The sequence below is a fragment of the Puma concolor genome, chromosome C2 (assembly GCF_028749965.1).
Source record: "Puma concolor isolate L17-30 chromosome C2, mPumCon1.1.hap2, whole genome shotgun sequence".
In the NCBI taxonomy this organism is placed as follows: Eukaryota; Metazoa; Chordata; class Mammalia; order Carnivora; family Felidae; genus Puma; species Puma concolor.
The window spans coordinates 151,159,151-151,179,881 of NC_141675.1; the positions used below are offsets into that span (position 1 = coordinate 151,159,151).

The following is a 20,731-nucleotide window of genomic DNA, read 5'->3' on the forward strand; positions in this document are numbered from 1 at the left end:
CTTTAAAACACTCAGCCACCTCTGTACAAATCCAAGTTGAGTTCAGTTTACGCTGGACCCAATTCTCTATTTCAGTAGTATATTACTGATTAAAATCTGCCAAGTCCGAGGGAAATCACAGCACTTTTCATCCAGAGTGACCTTTGGTTTCTCGGACTCCTCGGATTATTTCCAGGTTGTCACACGGTTTCTCTGGGATTGGACTTTAGGGCAGTTGGGTGAATTTTTAATACAGGATGAAATAAACAAGAAAATGGCACAAATTGGTGAACACAGATCCCATTGTGCACCTTTCACCCACCCTCCCCAGATGGTGCCATCTTACAACATTCTACAACATCATCAGATGAGGACATTGTCATTGGCACAATACTACTAACTAGAGGCCAATTTTACACAAAATTCACCAGATTTCACGTGCACTCTTCTTCTATATGTCAGTCTGTGGAATTTGGCCACACAGCTGCTATTATGCTTCTCTTTCTCCCGAGAAGCAAATGATCCGACACCGTTTCACATTCAAGCAGAAGTGATGATGAAAATAAACTTCTTTGGTAGCTGAGGCATGTGCACAAAACCGCTGCCTCCAATGAAACCCCAAGGTGGGTGTGATGCTGGGCCCGAGTGGTGGTATTTCTGGCATGATCTAGCAAGTGCCTTCCATTTCGGTCCACTCACATTCGTATAGGATAGGGCTGCACAGGTCCCAAACGAGCTGGTGTCTCAATACTACACACACAGTACAGCTACATTCACTGTCTCCCCAGTTTTGCCAGATGGGGAAAGGCACAATATATTCCATTGTGCCCTTAGGAATTCTGACTAAAGTTTTAAAGCTATGGTGCCAGATTCTTGCCCAGAGATAAGCCTTGCTTCCCGTGTCCACAGTTGCAGCTCTGGTCCCAGGACCACTGTATGAGTTAGAAGCAAAGGAAGTTGGGAGGATGTAGGGAAGAATTGTATACTCAGTTCGGTATCCCCCCCCCACCCCCTGTCCCCCACACTCCCCAGCGAAGCCGAAAACTCTGTCCAGTGAGGGATCTCCCTTGGCCCCGCTCATGTTGAGTGTGAATCCTTGCTCGTGAACGTGTGTGAGCCCTACATACCCTTGCCTCCTGTTTGACACAACCAAGGTTTCAGATGCCTGTTACAGTTCTCTGTGGAACCACTTCTCTGCAGGTGAAAATGTGTTGCTTGGCCTGCAGAAACGTATCTCGTCAGCGCAAATTGTTCCCGTATCTTCTGCTCTCCTCTCTCTCTACACCGGCATCTTCTGCGTACACAAACCCACGTCCAGAAATAGTGTGTTGTCTGGACCATTAGTAGCCTCCCAGGCTACGACCTTCACCCAACTGGCCAGCTGTGGATAGTCTCTCCCATAACCTTCTACAACCTTGGTCTGTCTTACAGAGAAACATAAGGGTCCTCGGCAATTTTTTTGCCTCAGAGGGTGCAAGAGTCCCTGTCCACAATTATCCCATCTCTGCATTGCTGGCTCTCCCCCACCTCCACGCATGTCATGGATTCGCCTGCCACTTCCCACAGACACACTGGAATAGCCACCTGCTTGGCCCAGTCCCATTCCAGTCCTGGAAGCAGTTCTAATGATGAGCACTGGCGTGTCCTAGGCTAATCCCTCCCTTTCATTCCCATTGTGACTTCCACAGGGCCACGCCCAGTATTGGCACCCTTCAATCCCCAGCTTTCCACTGCCTCTCCCCATGACCATATTCTCAGGCCATAACATTATAGACACGCAAGTTAGAGACCCAAACAGACAGAAATCACCGTGCAAGTCAGGCCACTCTACTAATTTGCTTTTACCATCCTTGAGCAGAGTAGATGTAGCTGCCCTCCTTAAACCAGTCAGCTCTTTGTTGGTCGGTAGAGATCTGTTTGTAGAGCATGGCCCAAGCGACCATGAAATCCTCGGGTGGTCCCAGAGGTGGCCTTGAGGGGAAAGAGGTACTCCGCTCATGAAGGCAGTGAGTGTCCTTTATATTCTCCTTAGCCTGTTCTTGTAGGAGCCATTTCCGATTTCCTGTGGAGCATCTGCTTGGTGCCCTCCCCACCGGAGCATTTCTCAAGCATCATCGGAGACATTATGGGTATAACAAGTTAAGGACCATCCTGTCCTTGACTCATGCAGGCAGTCTTTATTAATGCTCACAGCAAACTCATGATACTTCAGTGGAAATTTTCTAGTACCAAATCTTAGCGAAACTGGAATTCATCTTTCTTTGCCCTTCTCCATAACATTTTGTGTTGTAATTTAGGCAGATTGGTCGATGTGTGAGCATAGTGAGCCTCAGATCGCTTAAAAACTGCAGCCCAGGACTGCAGCAGAAGTTCAGAAGTGAAACCATCACAGAGGAGGAGCTGGTGGGGCTCATGAACAAGTTCGTGGAAGACACAAAGAACAGGATGTACAGGAAGGAGGGCTGGCCTGATACTGCATATGGAGTGACAAAAATTGGTGTCACGGTCCTGTCCAGAATCCATGCCAGGAAACTGAGTGAGCAGAGGAGAGGGGACAAGATCCTCCTGAATGCCTGCTGCCCTGGCAGGGTGGGTGAGATCAGACATGGCTGGACCTAAAGCCTCTAAAAACCCAAAAGAAGGAGAGAGACCCTCATCTCCTTGCCCGTTTGCCCTCTGATGCTGAAGGGCCTCATGGGAAGTTTATTAAACAGAAAAAAGTTCAACAGTGGAGAGCTGAATTCACACCTCCATCCATGGGCCCCTCTGTGATACCCCCTCCCTTGCCCAAAAGGACTCTTTCAATGTCAATAGTATCCCTATCCAAAGTGTGAAATATCCCTACTAGTATTTAATTTCACTAGGTTGCTAATTCTATAGAGGATTTATTTTTTTTTATTTTTATTTATTTTTTTCAAATATGAAATTTATTGTCAAATTGCTTTCCATGCAACACCCAGTGCTCATCCCAACAGGTGTCCTCCTCCATAACCAAAACCCACCCTCCCGTCCCTCCCACCCCCCATCAACCCTCAGTTTGTTCTCAGTTTTTAGAGTCTCTTATGTTTTGGCTCCCTCCCGTTCTAACCTCTTTTTTTTTTTTTTTCCTTTTTTAAATTTTTTTTCTGTGAAAAGGCAGAGACAAAAGAGATCAGTGAAATAGTGAACACCAGAAATGGATAAATGGTTCTTTATGAATGCCTGTGTGTATAGACTGTATATTCAAAACTTCCTGAAAAATCTAATACACCTAATTAGATCAAGAGAAGTTACATACAGTTTAGTTCAAGGGGAAGCAAACATAGAAAGGGACAAATAAGTGTTTTACATTTGCAGGAGACGGAGTCCCTATAGGATCTACTCAGATCTGCTCTTATAGCTGAAAGAACCTAGAGCCAATGAGCATGGTTGGATGTGCCAGGCAGCATTTTTCACCAGCCTCTAGTATATCATGGGCAACACATCTGCTGTTGTCCATGTTCTAACATCCCTGTTCTAAAGGTGCCTCTACTCACTGATTACTTTTCACTCTTCACCAGGGATTTTCAGGCTTACCCAAATGAAAGTTGGTAGACCCAGAAAAGAAGGGTAGGGTCCTCATTTTAAAAGTGTTTCACATCAAAAGGGCTAATAATTTCCTCCCTGTGAACTTGTATTTCTACACTGACTGTGAGGAAACTCAATGTGTAGAGCAACCCAGTAGAATCTCAATTGCTACTTTGGCAATCCATGACAAACATCTTTCCGGGATACCATAAAAACACTATATACATACGTACATACATATATGTATATATGTATGTATGTATGTACATACGTGTATATATATAACTGCTACAGGCTACAGGCTCCAAGACTTACGAACCATGTGATTATGACCTGTGCTGACATTGGACACTTAACCGATATAGCCACCCAGGTGCCCTGAAAATTATTCTCTATAGAGAAATAAGCTGTTGCTCCCATTTATTCTCTTTAAATTATTCTATGGTTTTATTTCAAAAAGATATTACAGTATCCTCATCTCTAAGGAATCCAGCAAATGTTGGAAATATGAACATTCTTCATCAGATATTAACTTAAAGTACTCTAAGGAATTGAGCAAACGTTGGAAATCTGAACATTCTTCTTCAGATACTAACTTAATGTAGTAGTTGGAAATACAGTCTTATTAACGCTACACTTACCAAGGAAACCTTAAAGAAGGTGTTCTCAACACTCATTTAAGAAGGTACTGTTTTGGGGCGCCTGGGTGGTGCAGTCGGTTAAGCGTCCGACTTCAGCCAGGTCACGATCTCGCGGTCCGGGAGTTCGAGCCCCGCGTCAGGCTCTGGGCTGATGGCTCGGAGCCTGGAGCCTCTTTCCGATTCTGTGTTTCCCTCTCTCTCTGCCCCTCCCCCGTTCATGCTCTGTCTCTCTCTGTCCCAAAAATAAATAAACGTTGAAAAAAAATTTTTTTTTTAAAAAAGAAGGTACTGCTTTGCAACATCCTATAGCCTGAAAAGCTACTGAGGAATTTGGTGGCAAAAATCACAATAGTAAAGGTATCTCACTCACACACACACATTGTCTGACATATTGATTCTAGAGAGGATAGATGGGCAGACATTCTAGATGTAATGTGCTGGGCATTTTATATATGGTCCCCATTAAGAACATGGAGGAATAATGGATCTCAAGGTCACAAGCACATCTGGTTGCAGACGGAGGTCATGTGACATCCAAACTAGTGGATCTTCTCACTCCTCGAGGACCTCACATCATTTTCCCTACATCTCCTTTCTTCAAATGAAGCCTTACAAAGTAATGCCAGAGAAACAGAAAATAAGAGGACTGTGCTTGATCGGGCCAATATCTTCCTTATTACAGAGCCCAGGTGTTTCATGGAAAACCACAGGAGGCACATTTTAAAACTTTGAAGTGTTTTCTAAAAATCTCTTGTCAGTCCAGAGGCTTAACAACTGGTCCTCTTGATATTAGAAAACATGAATCTTCCAGGGAATGTGATGAATGTTAAATCATCAAAGGTCATGAAAACCAGCTTGGAATTATAGACTCTGAATAGCCTTGAGAATCAAGTAATGCACTGGAACTTTGTGACCCCAGATGAGATGATGTCTAAAATATCCTGTGTTGTGTAGATCACTGTGGCTCTGCTTGAGGACAGTGAGGTTTGAAGAGTAGGAGACAGTGAGAGATTTCCTAACAATAAATCCCTGGTCACATACACAGTAATGGTCTGGATAAACTGTAAGCCCAACACACACCCTGGGCGCACCAGCACAAGAGTCCTTTCTTACCTAGGTTACCAGCTTTTCACAGTGACTGTGACAAGGCAACCCTTTTACATACCACCTCACACACAGTGTCACACACAGTCACACACACAGTCTCTTTCTCAAACACTCACACTCACACATCACTCCCATGCACTCATACACCCATAAAACAAGGACATCGGGATGGCCCATACACTTCTTTGTGCATAGACTGTATGCATTTCAGTTCACAGTCCTCACAATAACTCTTAAAAGCCATGAGTCCACGCTGGAGACAAAATGTTTGGATCAGAATCTCTGCTGTGTAAACTCCACAAATGCTTCCCATTCCTGTGTGTGTCCTGTTCTGAACTGTCAGACCAGAAGGGTCTACCATCTCTTCCAGTTCCAAGGAGAAGTCCCCTAACAGCCCCCCTGTCCATTTGGGGATGTGGTCAGTGGGTGGGATATGCCTGGGAAGAGAGAATGGTTGTGGCATCCACATCTAGGAATTTCCACACAAAACCTTTTACTCCCCATCTGACTTCTCTCATATACCCAAGTAAGCATTCTCACAGGTGATTCTAAACTTCCTGAGATAAACAATACAGAATAGACAAGAGGTCATCACGTCATTACGGAAAATTAGTAGAGATTCTCCCTCTACTGACTATACTAAACGTACATAAGAAAATGGTTCCAACCCCTGTGAGTAAATGCAGCTGCCTTTCTGGAATACGAGTTACCCAGTGTGGGTTCTTCTGCCCCCATCTTTTTTTATTTCAAACATTTCTATGTGTTGCAATTTTGATTCCTAAAACATATTTTATTTTTATTATTACACAGGCAGATAATCTTTTTGAAAGTAAAATAAATATGATTAGTGGTCAGTAATAAAATCTGACAGGTGCTTATTAAACATTTGACAGATATGTTCCATTAAACTTACACCTAACATGCTGTAGATGAAAGGAAAGACTGGAATCACTGACCCCTTTCTAAAAAGTGTTCACCTTAGAAAATAGTTACATTACTAAGAGAGTTTCTTTAACTCATTTTAATTATCTCTAAACACCACTTAATGAGAGTCACAGGGTCATGCATTGTCTCGCCCAGTGAACTTATATGGCACTGCCATTCTGTCTTTCCAGGATATTGACATAAAACAGGGACAGTTTCCTAAATTTCTTGAAGCTCTTATCATTGGTACATTCTCATAACCTTTCTATTGGGCAAAAGATACTCATTTAAATACAAAAATAGTAAACTATTTATACATGTCAATAACTGCTCGCTTTTATGAATATCTATATTTTTAAAAAGAATTAGTGACAACTGTGAAATTGGTTTACACTTTTAACAGTTTTACTGAGATACAATTTACATATCATACACGTCACCCATTTCAAATATGCGATTCAGTGGAGTTTAGTATATGGACAGACTTGTGGAATGATCACCGCTTCAAGATTAGCATACGGTCATCACCCCGAGGAGAACCTGTGCGCTTAGCACCAGCCCTCTTTTCCTGCAATCCCACTACCTGAAGCAACCTCCAGTCTATTTTCTGTCTGAACATTTACTTTTCTGAACATCCTGCATAAAGAAAATCATATAATGAATAGTCACTTTTGTGACTGGCCACTTTCTTTTGGGTAATGTTACCAAGATTCATCCGTGTTGTAGCATTTCTTTTTAGAGCACCTCTTTAACATGTCACTGTTCCACAGCCCCTTCCCATGACCATATTGCCTGGTAATTTCTCACTGCTTCCGTTGATGAAATCCCAACATAGAGAAAATAGCCATGCACATTAGCCCATGAGGTGATTTGTTTTTACCTGGTTACAACAGAGCAACAGCCCACAAAACCATGCAGTCTGTTCTCCTACAAAAGGTAATCAATAAACTGATCAATTGCTTGTTTGTTATAGACAACCATTCATAGAGCACTGGCCATGAGACAATAAGATGTTAAGATGGTCTCAAAGGCGACCTGTGAAGAAAAGTGGTTCTCTACTCATAATTGCAGTGAGAGCCCCCTCACGTTCAGATGGCATGTTCCCATATAAATCACTCTCTTTTCTTTTGTTTTTAATGTATTTTTAGTTTTGAGACAGAGAGAAACAGGGCATGAGCAGGGGAGGGGCAGAGAGAGAGGGAGACACAGAATCCGAAGCAGGCTCCAGGCTCTGAGCTGTCAGCACAGAGCCCGACGCGGGGCTCGGACCCACGGACCATGAGTTCATGACCCAGGCCAAAGTCAGCCGCTGAACCAACTAAGCCACCCAGGTGCCCCACACTCTCTTTTCTTTATGGGACATCTGGGCACTGTGCTCTCCAGTAGATCATTTCTCTCACATCATCTGAGACATTATGAGTGTTACAAAGGTCAAAACTGTATCGTATCCTTCACTTATATAAGAAGACTACATTAACACTCTTAGTATACTGCTAATTGTCTCCCAAATGGACAAATGCAGGAATTTTGGTACTCATCATTCTCATGCATGTGATTCTATGTGACTATTTGTGTTGTATTTTAGGCAGAGTGGTCACTGTGTCTAGCATAACGAGCTTCATAGCTCTTAAGAACTGCAGCTCAGAACTGCAGAATTCTAGAAGTGAGACCATCACAGAGGAGGAGCTGGTGGGGCTCATGAACAAGTTCATGGAAGACACAAAGAGTGGGGTACACAGGAAGGAGGGCTGGCCTGATACGAGGGCACTCACATATGGAGTGTCAAAGATGGGTGTCACCGTCCTGTACAGAATCCATGCCAGGAAACTGAGTGAGCAGAGGAGGGGAGACAGGATCCTCCTGAATGCCTGCTCCCCTGGGTGGGTGAGAACAGACATGGGTGGACCTACAGCCATTAAAAGCCCAGAAGAAGGAGCAGAGACCCCCGTCTACTTGGCCCTTTTGCCCTCAGATGCTAAGGGGCCTCACGGGGAGTTTGTTACGGAGAAGAAAGTTGAACAATGGGGACCCTACCCTCAGTTCCCTCCGTGGGACCCATTATGATACTGCCATGATTTGACCAAAAGAACTCTTACACTGTGAACAATTACCTTAAGCAAAAAGATAAATAAATAAAAGGAAGAATAACTGTCCATACCAAACACTCACAATGAATTGGCTACTAATTCTGTGAAGTCTTTTGTGATTTCTTCTGTGATATATAAGGGGAAAAAATGAAATTGATGAAAATAATAAATTAACATCATAGATGAATAAACAGGTTAAGTAAATGTCCACGTGTGCAAATTGTTTCATGCCAACCAGCCCAAATTCTAACAGACCATAAGCTAGGTCAAGAGAAGGGACAGTTTAACTCAGGGGTTGGTAAACATTAGTGAATGAGCCAAATAGTGAATATTGTTGCCTTTGTACACCAATGGTCTCTGTTGGACCTACTCAAATCTGCCGTTCTAGCTTGAAAGTCAACAGAGATGACTTATAATCTCATGAATGGGGCTGGGTATCCCTAGCCAGCATACTTTACCAGCCTCTACTATGACATGGGCAACCCCACCACAGATAGACATTCACTGTGGTCTCGTTAAATACCAAAGTCATTGGAGGAAAAGGAGCTGCAAGGTGTGAAATGGGAGTGGGCACTAGAGGTGCATCCATAAGACAATGTGAGACAAGGGGGAAAGGGAATATGGATTGGTATCAGTGCATATGAAAGAATTACTGTCAAATCTCCTCAAGGCTAATGTGCTATTCATGTAGGGATAAATGGTCACCAAGTGTGTAACATTAACACAGTTCAGCAAAGCCTCCACAGAAGATGAACATATAAGGAAAGTGAAATACTCATCATCGTTGGGGCTAGTTTGGAGGATACATGGGTGTCCGCGGTCCTATTCTTCCCACTTTTCTCTCTGAGAGCTTTCAAGACAAACATCTGGAAATAAAAAGGTCTTGGCTCTGCTGCCTTACGCAACGACCTTGAGCAAAACCCTGCCTGTTGCTGTCTGTCAATCTCCTCAAGCGTACAGTTCAGGGGCACTCATAGGATTGCCGAGAAGAGTAAAGGCACTAATACAGGTGAGCAGGCTGCAAACAAGGGCGGTGCAAAGTGCCCTCCGTAGGCGTCCCCGGACTGGGGCCTGACACCTCCAGGGCCCAGAGGGGAGCTTCTTACTGCCCCACACCCAGCCTGGCTCCCAGGGGGCCTCCCACCACCTCCCACCCCTCACAGAAGCATCCATGTTGTACAGACTTCCTCGTGATTATTTTTCAGTCTTCACCAGGGGTTTCAGGCTGACAGAAATGAGAACTGATGGGCCCTGCAAGCAAGTGTGGACTAGGGTCCATACTTCAAAAGTCTTTCCCTTCAGGGGCGCTTGGGTGGCTCAGTCGGTTAAGCGTCCGACTTCAGCTCAGGTCATGATCTCACAGTCCGTGAGTTCGAGTCCCGTGTCGGGCTCTGTGTTGACAGCTCAGAGTCTGGAGCCTGCTTCGAATTCTGTGCCTCCCTCTCTCTCTGACCCTCCCCTGTTCATGCTCTGTCTCTCTCTGTCTCAAAAATAAATAAACAAAAATTAAAAAAAAAGTCTTTCCCTTCAGAAGGGCTATGAATTTTCTCTGTTATTTGGCTTTTCTAAACTGACCCACGATGAATAACAAAATCTAGGACAAAACAGTAGCATGTCTACTGCTGGGTTGGAAATGTACCCCGGTATCACAGAGATCTTTTTTCCCTGATGCTTTAAAAATAACACCTATTTGTATATAACACTTAGCAACTGTGACCTTGGACAAACATAAGAAATAGGCAGTATAGGCAAACAGGAGATTATGTAACCATTAGATCAAACATTCGAAGCAACTCCTTGGCCACAGTAAGTGTTCATAAACATTCCCTCCCACTTGGGGCCCATTGGGAATTACACAGAAGGAGAAGCCCTGCTCACACCCCAGTCTCAGCACAGGACCTAATTCTCTGTTTCTTCCCTTTGAGATTCTCCTAAAAAAGCAAAGGAGTCTGTGTCCTCCGACAGTTCCCCTGTAAAAGTAATTTCACTGAGGGGCACCTGGGTGGCTCAGTCCGTTGAGCATCCGACTTCGGCTCAGGTCATGATCTCACGGTCCGTGAGTTTGAGCCCCGTATCCGGCTCTGTGCTGACAGCTCAGAGCCCGGAGCCTGTTTTGGATTCTGTGTCTCCCTCTCTCTCTCTGCCCCTCCCCCACTCATGCTCTGTCTCTCTCTCTCTCTCTCTCTCTCTCTCTCTCTGTCAATAATAAGTAAACATTACAAATTTTTTAAAAAAGTAATTTCACTGCATCTTGGAAGAAAGCATCCATTCCCATTCTACAGAAGAAGGACACGTTCCTGAGACAATATCTGTACTCCTTTTTTTCTGTTGAGGTTTCTCCAAAATAATATTAGTTCACTTACCATGCATCTCTAGCCCCTACTAACCTATGACCAACACCTTTCTTTGGATAGCAAAGCAGTCCAACCAGAACTAATGCTGGGCCCAGAGGACAGATCCTAAGAGGACACAGTCCCGGTTGGCCTCAGGGTGCAGCCCCAAGAGGTACAGATTTGTTATAGCGTCATTAGGAAACCTTCTGGAATATTGTCCCCTCCTTTCATAGAAGAACGAAGGCGGGGCCTCGGGCTCTAGGACTCACAGCACTGGATCCCAGAAACAGTTTTACTGGCATCTCTGACTGTGGCCAGGCCTTGCCCTCGGTTTGGCCCACAGCTCCATCCGCTACACACACAGAGCCTCACTTGCGTTCCACACAGCTATGTGTTCAGACACCCGCGTGGCGCTGGTGACCGGGGCCAACAAAGGCATCGGCTTGGCCATCGTGCGTGACCTGTGCCGGCGGTTCTCCGGGGACGTGGTGCTCACGGCACGGGACGAGGCGCGGGGACGGGCGGCCGTGCAGCAGCTCCAGGGCGAGGGCCTGAGTCCGCGCTTCCACCTGCTGAACGTAGACGACCGGCAAAGCATCCGCGCCCTGCGTGACTTCCTGCGCAAGGAGTACGGGGGATTGGACGTGCTGGTCAACAATGCAGCCGTCTTCTTTGACAGTAAGGACGTGGGAACTCTTAGGCCAGGAGACTTCCCTTAGGGGACCACCCAGGGTGGGTTGGGGCCGGTGTGTGAACCACTGCTCTGGGGCCGTAGCTCAGAGGGGATCTAGAATGACCTCCCTAGGGAAGAAGATAGTCAGGAGGCACAGGGAGAGCAGAACCCTCCAGAAGTTGCAAGCCTTTCCAGCCAGAGAACTTTGGCATTGTCATGGATCAGACTCTCAGGGACCTCCCCCAGGTTGTTGCAAGCTACTCTCATGGGACTTGAGCGTCTCCATGAATTTTTAAGTTATTACTAAATATACAAAACCCCACAGGGCCACATGAAGAGATACCATTGCACCTTACCTTAGCGTTTTGCAGTGAGTGGTGTCAACCTACAAAGCCACCCAGCATCAACCAGTCAGATAATAAATGTTGGGATAAACTGTTCACCATCCTACACACTATTGAAAATTCACCAGATTACACACAAATGCTATTGTCACTGCGTCAAATTTTCTCAATGGCTACTACTTATTAACCTATTCTCCTTCTCCCCTACAAGTTGCTGACCCCACCCCCTTACATATTCAAGCAAAAGTGACGATGAAAACAAACTTCTTTGGTACCCGAGACGTGTGCACAGAACTGCTGCCTCTAATGAGACCCCAAGGTAGGTTAATTGTTAACCAGATCTCTATGGGCTCAGAATCCATTCACAAGGCCGATGTTTGCTCTGTTTCTTGACATGGAAAGACAAACCAAAAGGCAGAATTATGGCCTTAAGGACATTGAGGGATAGTAGATATTATCATTTTTTAATCCTTTCTTCAAAAAGAGGGTTACTGAAATAACGTAGCCACAATAACAAAATAAGAATCTACAACACCGAGGCATACCAGTTACCCCAGTGTGGGTTCCTCTGCCCCAGTCTTGTTCTTTTTCAAAGATTTCTTTCTCTGTGTTGCAATTCTGAATCATGAAACACAGTTTATTATATTATTACCCAGGCATACAATATTTTTGAAAATAAAATAAATATGTTTAGTGGTAAGTAATAAAACCTGAGAGGTGCTTCTGAAACATTTGACAAACATGTTCTGTTAATCCTACACCAAATACACTGTAGATGAAAGGAAGGACTGGAATAACAGACCCCTTTCTAAAAGGTGTTCAGCTTAGAAAACTGTTACATTCATAAGATAGTTTATATAATTCATTTTCATTATTTCTAAACACCACCAATGAGAGCCACAGGGTCATGCATGATCTCTCCCACTGAACTTGTATGGCACTGCCATTCCTTAGTGGGATGGAGCTCAGAGTTAAGTGACCATGACTGTCTTTCCTGGATATTTACATGAAAAAGGGAAAGTTTCCTAATTTTCTTGTACCTTTTGACTTTTTTTATAATCTAAAAGTACTCACTGAAATATAAAAATACAATCAATATTTAAATGTAAAAATAGTAAACTATATATGTCAATATAATGTCATTTTTATGACTACTGATATATTTTTAAAAAACAGTGAGTGAGAAATGTGTCATTGCTTTGCACCTTTAATAGCTTTATTGAGATAAAGTTCACCTACCATACACTTCACCCATTTCAGGTATGCAATTCACTGGATTTTAGTATTGACAGAGTTGTAGAACCATCACAACTTCAAGATTAGCACACTGAAATCACCCCAAGGAGACCTTTGCCCTTAGCTATCGGCCCTCTGTTACCCCTTTCCCCTGCCCTAAGCAACCACCAATCTACTCCCTGTCTCTAGACTTCGTTGTTCTGGACATCTCATACACAGAATCACATAACGAGTGGTGTTGTGTAACTGGCCTCTTTAACGTTGGACAATGTTGTCAGTTTTCATCCATGTTGTAGCATGTACGTCATTTCTTTTTATGGCATCTCTTTAACATGTCCGTTTTCCACTCCTTTCCACGACCACATTGCCTGGCATTCTGTCATTGCTCCCAAGTTGATGAAATCACAAACATAGAGAAAATAGCTTGCAAGTCAGCCCAGTGAGGTGGTTTGCTTTTCCTGGCTCATCAGAGTGACAGCCTATCAATGCAGTGCTGTCTTTCACCTTCGAAAGGCCTTCAATAAACTGATCAGCTCTTTGTTGGTCAATAAACATCTGTTCATACAACATCATCTAAGTGACCATAAGATTTTTAGGGGGTTTCAAAGGGGACCTGTGAAGGAAAAGTGAATCTCTATTCATGAATGCGTGAGTGCCTCCTTACAGTCCACTTAACATGTTACTGGATAAGCCATTTTCTTTTTTTTAGGGAACATCTGGGCACTGCCTCCCCATCAGATTCTTTTTCTGACATTATGTGAGATATTAAGGGTATAACAATTTTCATGTTCTTCACTTACAGTCTTCATTAACACTCATAGAAAACTGGTAATTGTCTCCCAAATGGACAGATTTTAGCAAATTTGGTATTCATCATTCTCATGGATGCCATTCTATGTGATTTATTTGTGTTGTATTTTAGGCAGAGTGGTCAATGTGTCTAGTATAATGAGCTTTGTAGCTCTTGAATACTGTAGCCCAGGACTGCAGCAGAAGTTCAGAAGTGAGACCATCACAGAGGAGGAGCTGGTGGGGCTCATGAACAAGTTTGTGGACGATGTAAAGAACGGAGTGCACCAGAACGAGGGCTGGCCTGATATGAAAGTAGTCACATATGGAGTGTCAGAGATGGGTCTCACAGTCCTGTCCAGAATCTATGCCAGGAAACTGAGTGAGCAGAGGAGAGGGGACAAGATCCTCCTGAATGCCTGCTGCCCTGGGTGGGTGAGAACAGACATGGGTGGGCCAAAAGGCATCAAAACCGTAGAAGAAGGAGCAGAGACTCCTGTCTACTTGGCCCTTTTGCCCTTGGATGCTAAGGGGCCTCACGGGGAGTTTGTTATGGAGAAGAAAGTTGAACAATGGGGACTCCGCCCTCAGTTCCCTCCATGGGTCCCATTATGATACTGCCATGATTTGACCAAACAGATTACTGTCGACAATGTCCTTATAAAAAAAAAAAAAAAAAGAAAGGAAGAAAAGAAGAGAAAAGAAAAGAAAAAAGAAAAGAAAAGAAAAAAAGAAAAAAGAAAAGAATCACTATCCATATCAAGTACTCACACTGAATTGGCTACTGAAATCTTTTGTGATTTCTTCTGTGATATATGAGTAGAAAGTAGAAAGAGTGGAATTAATGACTATAATGAATCAACATCATAGATGAATAAACAGTTCTAAGTAAATGTCCACGTGTACGCATTGTTTCTTGCCAACCAGTCCCAAAATCTAATAGGCCCTACTAGGTCAAGAGAAGGGACAGTTTAACTCAGAGGTTGGTAGACATTAGTGAAAGAACCATATGCTGAATATGCCTTTGCAGGTCAATGGTCTCTGTTGGACCTACTCAAATCTGCTGCTGTAGCCTGAAAGTCACCACAGACAATATAAAAACCCATGAATGGGGTGGAATTTCCCTTGCCAGCATACTTTATCAGCATCTATGACAGCCTCTATGACATGGGCACGCCACCATGGACAGACATCCTCTGTGGTCTCTTAAAATATCACACTCAATGGGGAAAAGTCAACTGCAAGGTGTGAAATGGCAATGGGCACTTAAGATGCATCCATAAGACAACGTGAGACAAGGGGGAAAAGGGAATATGGATTGGTATCAGTGCATATGAAAGAATTACTGTCAAATCTCCTCAAGGCTAATGTGCTATTCATGTAGGGATAAATGGTCACCAAGTGTGTAACATTAACACAGTTCAGCAAAGCCTCCACAGAAGATGAACATATAAGGAAAGTGAAATACTCATCATCGTTGGGGCTAGTTTGGAGGATACATGGGTGTCCGCGGTCCTATTCTTCCCACTTTTCTCTCTGAGAGCTTTCAAGACAAACATCTGGAAATAAAAAGGTCTTGGCTCTGCTGCCTTACGCGACGACCTTGAGCAAAACCCTGCCTGTTGCTGTCTGTCAATCTCCTCAAGCGTACAGTTCAGGGGCACTCATAGGATTGCCGAGAAGAGTAAAGGCACTAATACAGGTGAGCAGGCTGCAAACAAGGGCGGTGCAAAGTGCCCTCCGTAGGCGTCCCCGGACTGGGGCCTGACACCTCCAGGGCCCAGAGGGGGAGCTTTTTACTGCCCCACACCCAGCCTGGCTCCCGGGGGGCCTCCCACCACCTCCCACCCCTCACAGAAGCATCCATGTTGTACAGACTTCCTCCCCTCATGATTATTTTTCAGTCTTCACCAGGGGTTTCAGGCTGACAGAAATGAGAACTGATGGGCCCTGCAAGCAAGGGTTGGGTCCATACTTTATGTCTTTCCCTTCAGGGGCGCTTGAGTGACTCAGTCAGTTGAGCGTCTAACTTTGGCTCAGGTCGTTATCTCAAGGTTCATGAGCCCCACATGGGACTCTGCCATCAGCACAGAGCCCACTTCAGATCTCTCTCTCTCTCTCTCTCTCTCTCTCTCTGTCACCCTCCCCTGCTCTTTCTCTTTTTCTCTCTTTCAGAATAAATAAACTTTAAACAACCTAAATTCTTTCCCTTCAAAGGGGCTATTAAATTTCTCTCTGTTATCTGGCTTTTCTAAACTGACCCATGAGGAGCATCAATGTCTAGGACAAAACAATAGCATGTCAACTGCTGGTTTGGAAATGTATCCCAGTATCACAGAGATCTCTTTTCCTTGATACCTTAAAAATAACACCAAATTATATATAACACTTATTAACTAAAACCTTGGTCTACACCAAATATAAGCACTTTTAACAAACATAAGTATTTATAACCATTAAAGCAGACATCCCAAGCAATTCCTCAGCCACAGTGAGCTTCACAAACATTCCCTCCCACTCGGGGCCCACTGGGAATCACACTGAGGGAGGAGTCCTGCCCACACCCAAGTCCCAGCACAGGACCTCATTCTCTGTATCTCTCTCTTGAGTTTCTACTGAGAAAGCAGGGGATCTGTGTCCTCAGAAGCACTTCCCTGTACAACCAGTTTCACTGCATCTTAGACGAAGGCAAACTTTCCCATTCTACAGAGGAAGAAGGACACATTCCCACCACAATGGCTATATTCCTTTCTTCCTGATGGGGTTTTCCCAAAATATGTTTAGTTCTACTACCATGAATCTCTAGCTCCTATTAGCCTATGACTATCCATTTTCTTTCCGAGGAGCACATCAGTCCATCCTGAACCATTGCTGAGCTCAGAGGAGGGATCCTAAGAGTGGGGAGTTCCATCTGGGTTCAGGGTACAACCCTGGGAGAGACAGACCTGGCATAGCATCTTTAAGGAACCATCTGGAACCTTTGGCTCCTCCTTTGATGGGGGATGGAGGTAGGGCCTCTGGCTCTAGGGGTAACAGCCCTGGATCCTAGAACACAGTTCTACTGACATCTGTGCCAGTGCCCGGGGCCAAAACACACACCCAGTGTCTTATGATGTCTGCTTTCCAAACTCAAGTGACTCGTTCAGCCTGGTAGGCCTGCAGCCACATGGTGCTGGTGACTAGGTCCAACTAGGCTTTGCCATCATGGGTGTTCTGTGCCAGCAGGTCTCAGGGAACATGGTGCTCGCAAACATGCTTCCCCCTGCCTTACATCCACGACCTGCAGAGCAGCCATGCACTGGTCAACTTCCTACGCAAGGAGTGCGGGGGTCTGGAAGTGCTGGTCAGAAACATGGGCATCGTCTTCCACTCCTCCCCTCTTGGCGTGATCTAGTCAGGTTAGTGGAATCTTCACTACCTCCAATTCATAAAGCCAGCCTAAAACCTGTCACCTGCCTAGAATATTCCAGGATCTCCAGACACGCATATTTGTCTTCCTGCCTCTCCACCTGCACTTATGCCCTCCCTTTCCGCCTCAAATCCTATAACCCCATCTAAAACCAACATTTCCTGAGGACACTGATTTTTCTTTTCTTTTTTTTATTAAAATAATTTTATTAGAAAGTTTATTAGAAAGTTTACATAGTTCAAGGGACAAACTGGCAGCATTTTCGACAAGAGAGGGTGTACACTTTTCAAATGACAAAGAAGATTATTTCAAATAGCAAGGTTTTAGGCCTAAAAAATTATTAAATTCATTAAAGCAGAAATGTGATATGTCATATTTTCTGGGAACTGTGAAATGATAGTAGAAACCTTAAATTTAAGAGTAAAGAACACGTAAAATGTAACTAAAGGCTTACTATATTTTTAAAATATTTTCTAAATTTTTTTAATTTTTAATTTATATCCAAGTTAGTTAGCATATGGTAGATATTTTTTTTAATTTTAATTTTTTTAAACATTGACATCCAAATTATTTAGCATATAGTGCAACAATGATTTCAGGAACAGATTCCTTAGTGCCCCTTACCCATTTAGCCCATCTCCCCTCCCACAACTCCTCCTGTAACCCTCTGTTTGTTCTCCATATTTATGAGTCTCTTATGTTTTGTCCCCCTCTCTGTTTTTACATTATTTTTGTTTCCCTTCCCTTATGTTCATCTGGTTTGTCCCTTAAAGTCCTCATATGAGTGCAGTCATATGATATTTGTCTTTCTCTGACTGATTTCACTTAGCATAATACCCTCCAGTTCCACCCACGTAGTTGCAAATGGCAAGATTTCATTCTTTTGGATTGTTGAGCAATATTCCATTGTATAGATATACCACATCTTCTTTATTCATTCATCCACTGATGGGCATTTGGGCTGTTTCCATACTTTGGCTATTGTCAATAGTGCTGCTATAAACATTGGGGTGCATATGTCCCTTCGAAATGGCACACCCGTATCCCTTGGATAAATACCTAGTGGTACAATTGCTGGGTCATGGGATGTTCTATTTTTAGTTTTTTGAGGAATCTCCATACTGTTTTCCACAGTGGCTATACCAGCTTGCATTCCCAGATGCTGCTTTTTCCATTTCCTCTGTTCACTGTAGCTTCTCTCCAGGTTGTGCTCCTCTGGAAGACTGCAACTTATTAACTAGATTCAGGACCCCCATCAGTTTGGTGTTTCTGTGGGTAAACCAGGGATAGGACTTCCTACTGTCACCTTGCTGATTTTAGTCTTCAGATGGTTTTTGCTTAAAGCTGAAAGGTCAACTCTTCCCTGAACCTCTAGCCTGCAGGCCTGCCTTGCTGATTTGGATTTGTCAGCTTCCAAAATTGTGACTCATTTCTTATAATTCCTTAAAATAAATCTCTCTCACTCACTCTTTTCCTCTCTTCCTTTATGCATGTGTATACACACACACACACACACACACACACACACACACACACACACACCCTATCAGTTCATTTTTCTCTGGAGATTCTAGATTGGTTAATTCATATGGCAAAAGAAAAACTACTACTCTATATTGGAATAGATGCATTAAATTGGGATTTCCAGCAGAGGAACCTATCCTAGATTATCTTGGAGGGCTCTCAAAGCCATCACATGTACCCTTATTGATAGAGGCAGAGGAAGTTTTGAGGATGAAGAGGAGGCCTGTGACCATGGAAGCAGTGAGTGGACTGATGTAGCCACAAGCAAAGAAACACCTTTAGCCACCAGAAGAGGGAAGAGGTAAGGAAGAGTCTTCCCTAGAAACCAGAGAGTGCACAGCCCTGGAAGCACCTTGATTTCAGACCTCTGGCCTCTGGAGCTTCAAGAGACTAGATCGCTGTTGTTTTAACTGGGTACAGTTTGTAATCATTTGTTATGGTAGCCCCGGAAAAGTAAGATCCCCATGTTCCTTGTTTACTTAGCAGTTTGGCCACATTGGTGACTCAATGTAAGTTTTGGCAGATTACCTTAAAGATCCCCCAGGTAAAAACCTCTGGCATTTCTTCCTGGCAGCTCTCCCTAGGATTACCAGTTGTACCAAAGTATTGCTCTTGAAGAACAAAGAGTTCGGAAAGTTCTTTGCCTTCAGTCAAAGGCAAGGAACACACACACTCAGCAATTATGTCTCTCCTTCTGCGAGTGCTCTTGGTCTCTGTCGTAGGGCTCCCACCTCTCCCTACAGACAGAACATGCTATCCAGTGGGACAGGACACTGTCAGCTCTTCATGCAGTTCAAGAAGAGAGCTTACCACATGGACCTGGGTCCAGGAGCAGGTGACTTTGAAACCTCTTGCCTATCAGTGACAAGTACAGTTTCCTAAATGCAGAGCCTAAGCAAGTGTCCATGAGCTGGGAAGAGATCAGGGGGAAAGAAGTAGTGGGAACAAGAGAGGTTTTGTACAGGTTGGCTGAGTAACAAACATGTAGTAGTGGCAATATCATAATTCAGGGGGAAGTGGTTGATGGTAGAGCCATGCATAGAACATAGTGATATAACAAAAGCAGTTTACAAAATTGTTCTGTAACTTGTTCTGGAAATTCTGAAAACGCCAGAATATCTGTGGCTTCCATTTAATTTCTATCAAGAGGCCCAAGCTCCTTCCCATTGGACTCAGCAACAGCTTGCTTGGTCTTGTGTTCCAGAAAGTTAAGACTATAAACAGTAAACTGTTTAAACACAGACTATTTCAACAACTGACCTAGTTTACAAATTCTTATCCATCTCTGCCCAGGTCCCAGTCTCAATAACTCCTGCCTTAAAACTCACCTATGACTAACTCTTTACCAAAAAACAAACAACAATAACAGAAACAAAAACCCAGAATCTTACAAAACCCAATTGCTCAAATTATTGAGGAGATAGTTTGGTGATTTCATTTGGTCAGTGGAACTTTTGACTGACAAGTTTCTAATAAACTCAGCTTGTGGGGTTTTCTTTTCAATCACAAAAGTTTTCCTGGTGCTTTTATGGGGATGTTCAACAGACTTGGAGGTCCAGTGATATAGCCAAAATCTCCTCATCCATTTTGGCCCAAGATCCGACATCATTAACAGCATACATCCCCAAAACCCCTGAGTACCCCTATCTGAGGTCCTCAGGTGTCATTGCCACATTAAGTAAGGTGTCTCCAACATTAAGTCTGAGTTCCCATTCCTTTTCCTTGAACTCCTTAGCTGATATTATTTTAAATTCAATCAGTATCCTTCAAGAATTGTTCAACTTCCAATACCAATCCAACTTCTATTCAAATTCCTTGTTGGAAATCTGACTAAGCATTTATTGACAACTTATTCTTCTTTTTACCACTCATGATGTTTTCTGTCTATAAGAGGAAGCTCTTAGTAAGGTAGGGGGCCTACAGAGGTCTGAAAAGTCTACCTCTAAACTGGCCGTGAGGATAAATGAATAAAAAGTCTTACTACTCTGCCTTCCTTTCTTAGACATCTCTGCCTTCAATTGCCCATCAAAACTTTACAACAGCTTTCTTTAGTTTGCTCTGTATGAAAGAAATTGCTTCTAGCAGAAATCTTCTCACCACACTCCATCTTCCAGGGCCATTGATTTATCATTTCAATGA

The 20,731-nt window shown here is 43.7% G+C and overlaps 1 protein-coding gene, 1 long non-coding RNA gene and 1 pseudogene across 2 annotated transcripts; all 3 read left to right on the plus strand.

The window, feature by feature from the left end:
- Positions 1-1,672: 1,672 nt before the first annotated feature.
- LOC147577611 (uncharacterized) lies at positions 1,673-2,705 on the plus strand. The gene is made up of 2 exons (XR_015240438.1): positions 1,673-1,985; positions 2,277-2,705. It is a non-coding gene; the product is annotated as an uncharacterized LOC147577611 (long non-coding RNA).
- Positions 2,706-7,215: 4,510 nt separating this feature from the next.
- LOC147577612 (carbonyl reductase [NADPH] 1 pseudogene) lies at positions 7,216-8,276 on the plus strand (annotated as a pseudogene).
- A 2,570-nt stretch (positions 8,277-10,846) lies between these two features.
- On the plus strand, positions 10,847-14,327 carry LOC112849533 (carbonyl reductase [NADPH] 1-like). Its single transcript, XM_025913177.2, has 3 exons — positions 10,847-11,295; positions 11,846-11,953; positions 13,793-14,327. The coding sequence occupies exons 1-3, from the start codon at positions 11,007-11,009 to the stop codon at positions 14,272-14,274; spliced, it is 879 nt and encodes a 292-aa protein (XP_025768962.2). The 5' UTR covers positions 10,847-11,006; the 3' UTR covers positions 14,275-14,327.
- The last annotated feature ends 6,404 nt before the right edge of the window (positions 14,328-20,731 follow it).

Bases quoted from the DNA above. Each gene is read 5' to 3' on its own strand.
- LOC112849533 (XM_025913177.2), top strand. From the start codon at position 11,007: ATGTGTTCAGACACCCGCGTGGCGCTGGTGACCGGGGCCAACAAAGGC. The intron at 11,296-11,845 runs GTAAGGACGTGG...CTCCCCTACAAG, and splicing joins TGCAGCCGTCTTCTTTGACA to TTGCTGACCCCACCCCCTTA. The intron at 11,954-13,792 runs GTAGGTTAATTG...GTTGTATTTTAG, and splicing joins GCCTCTAATGAGACCCCAAG to GCAGAGTGGTCAATGTGTCT.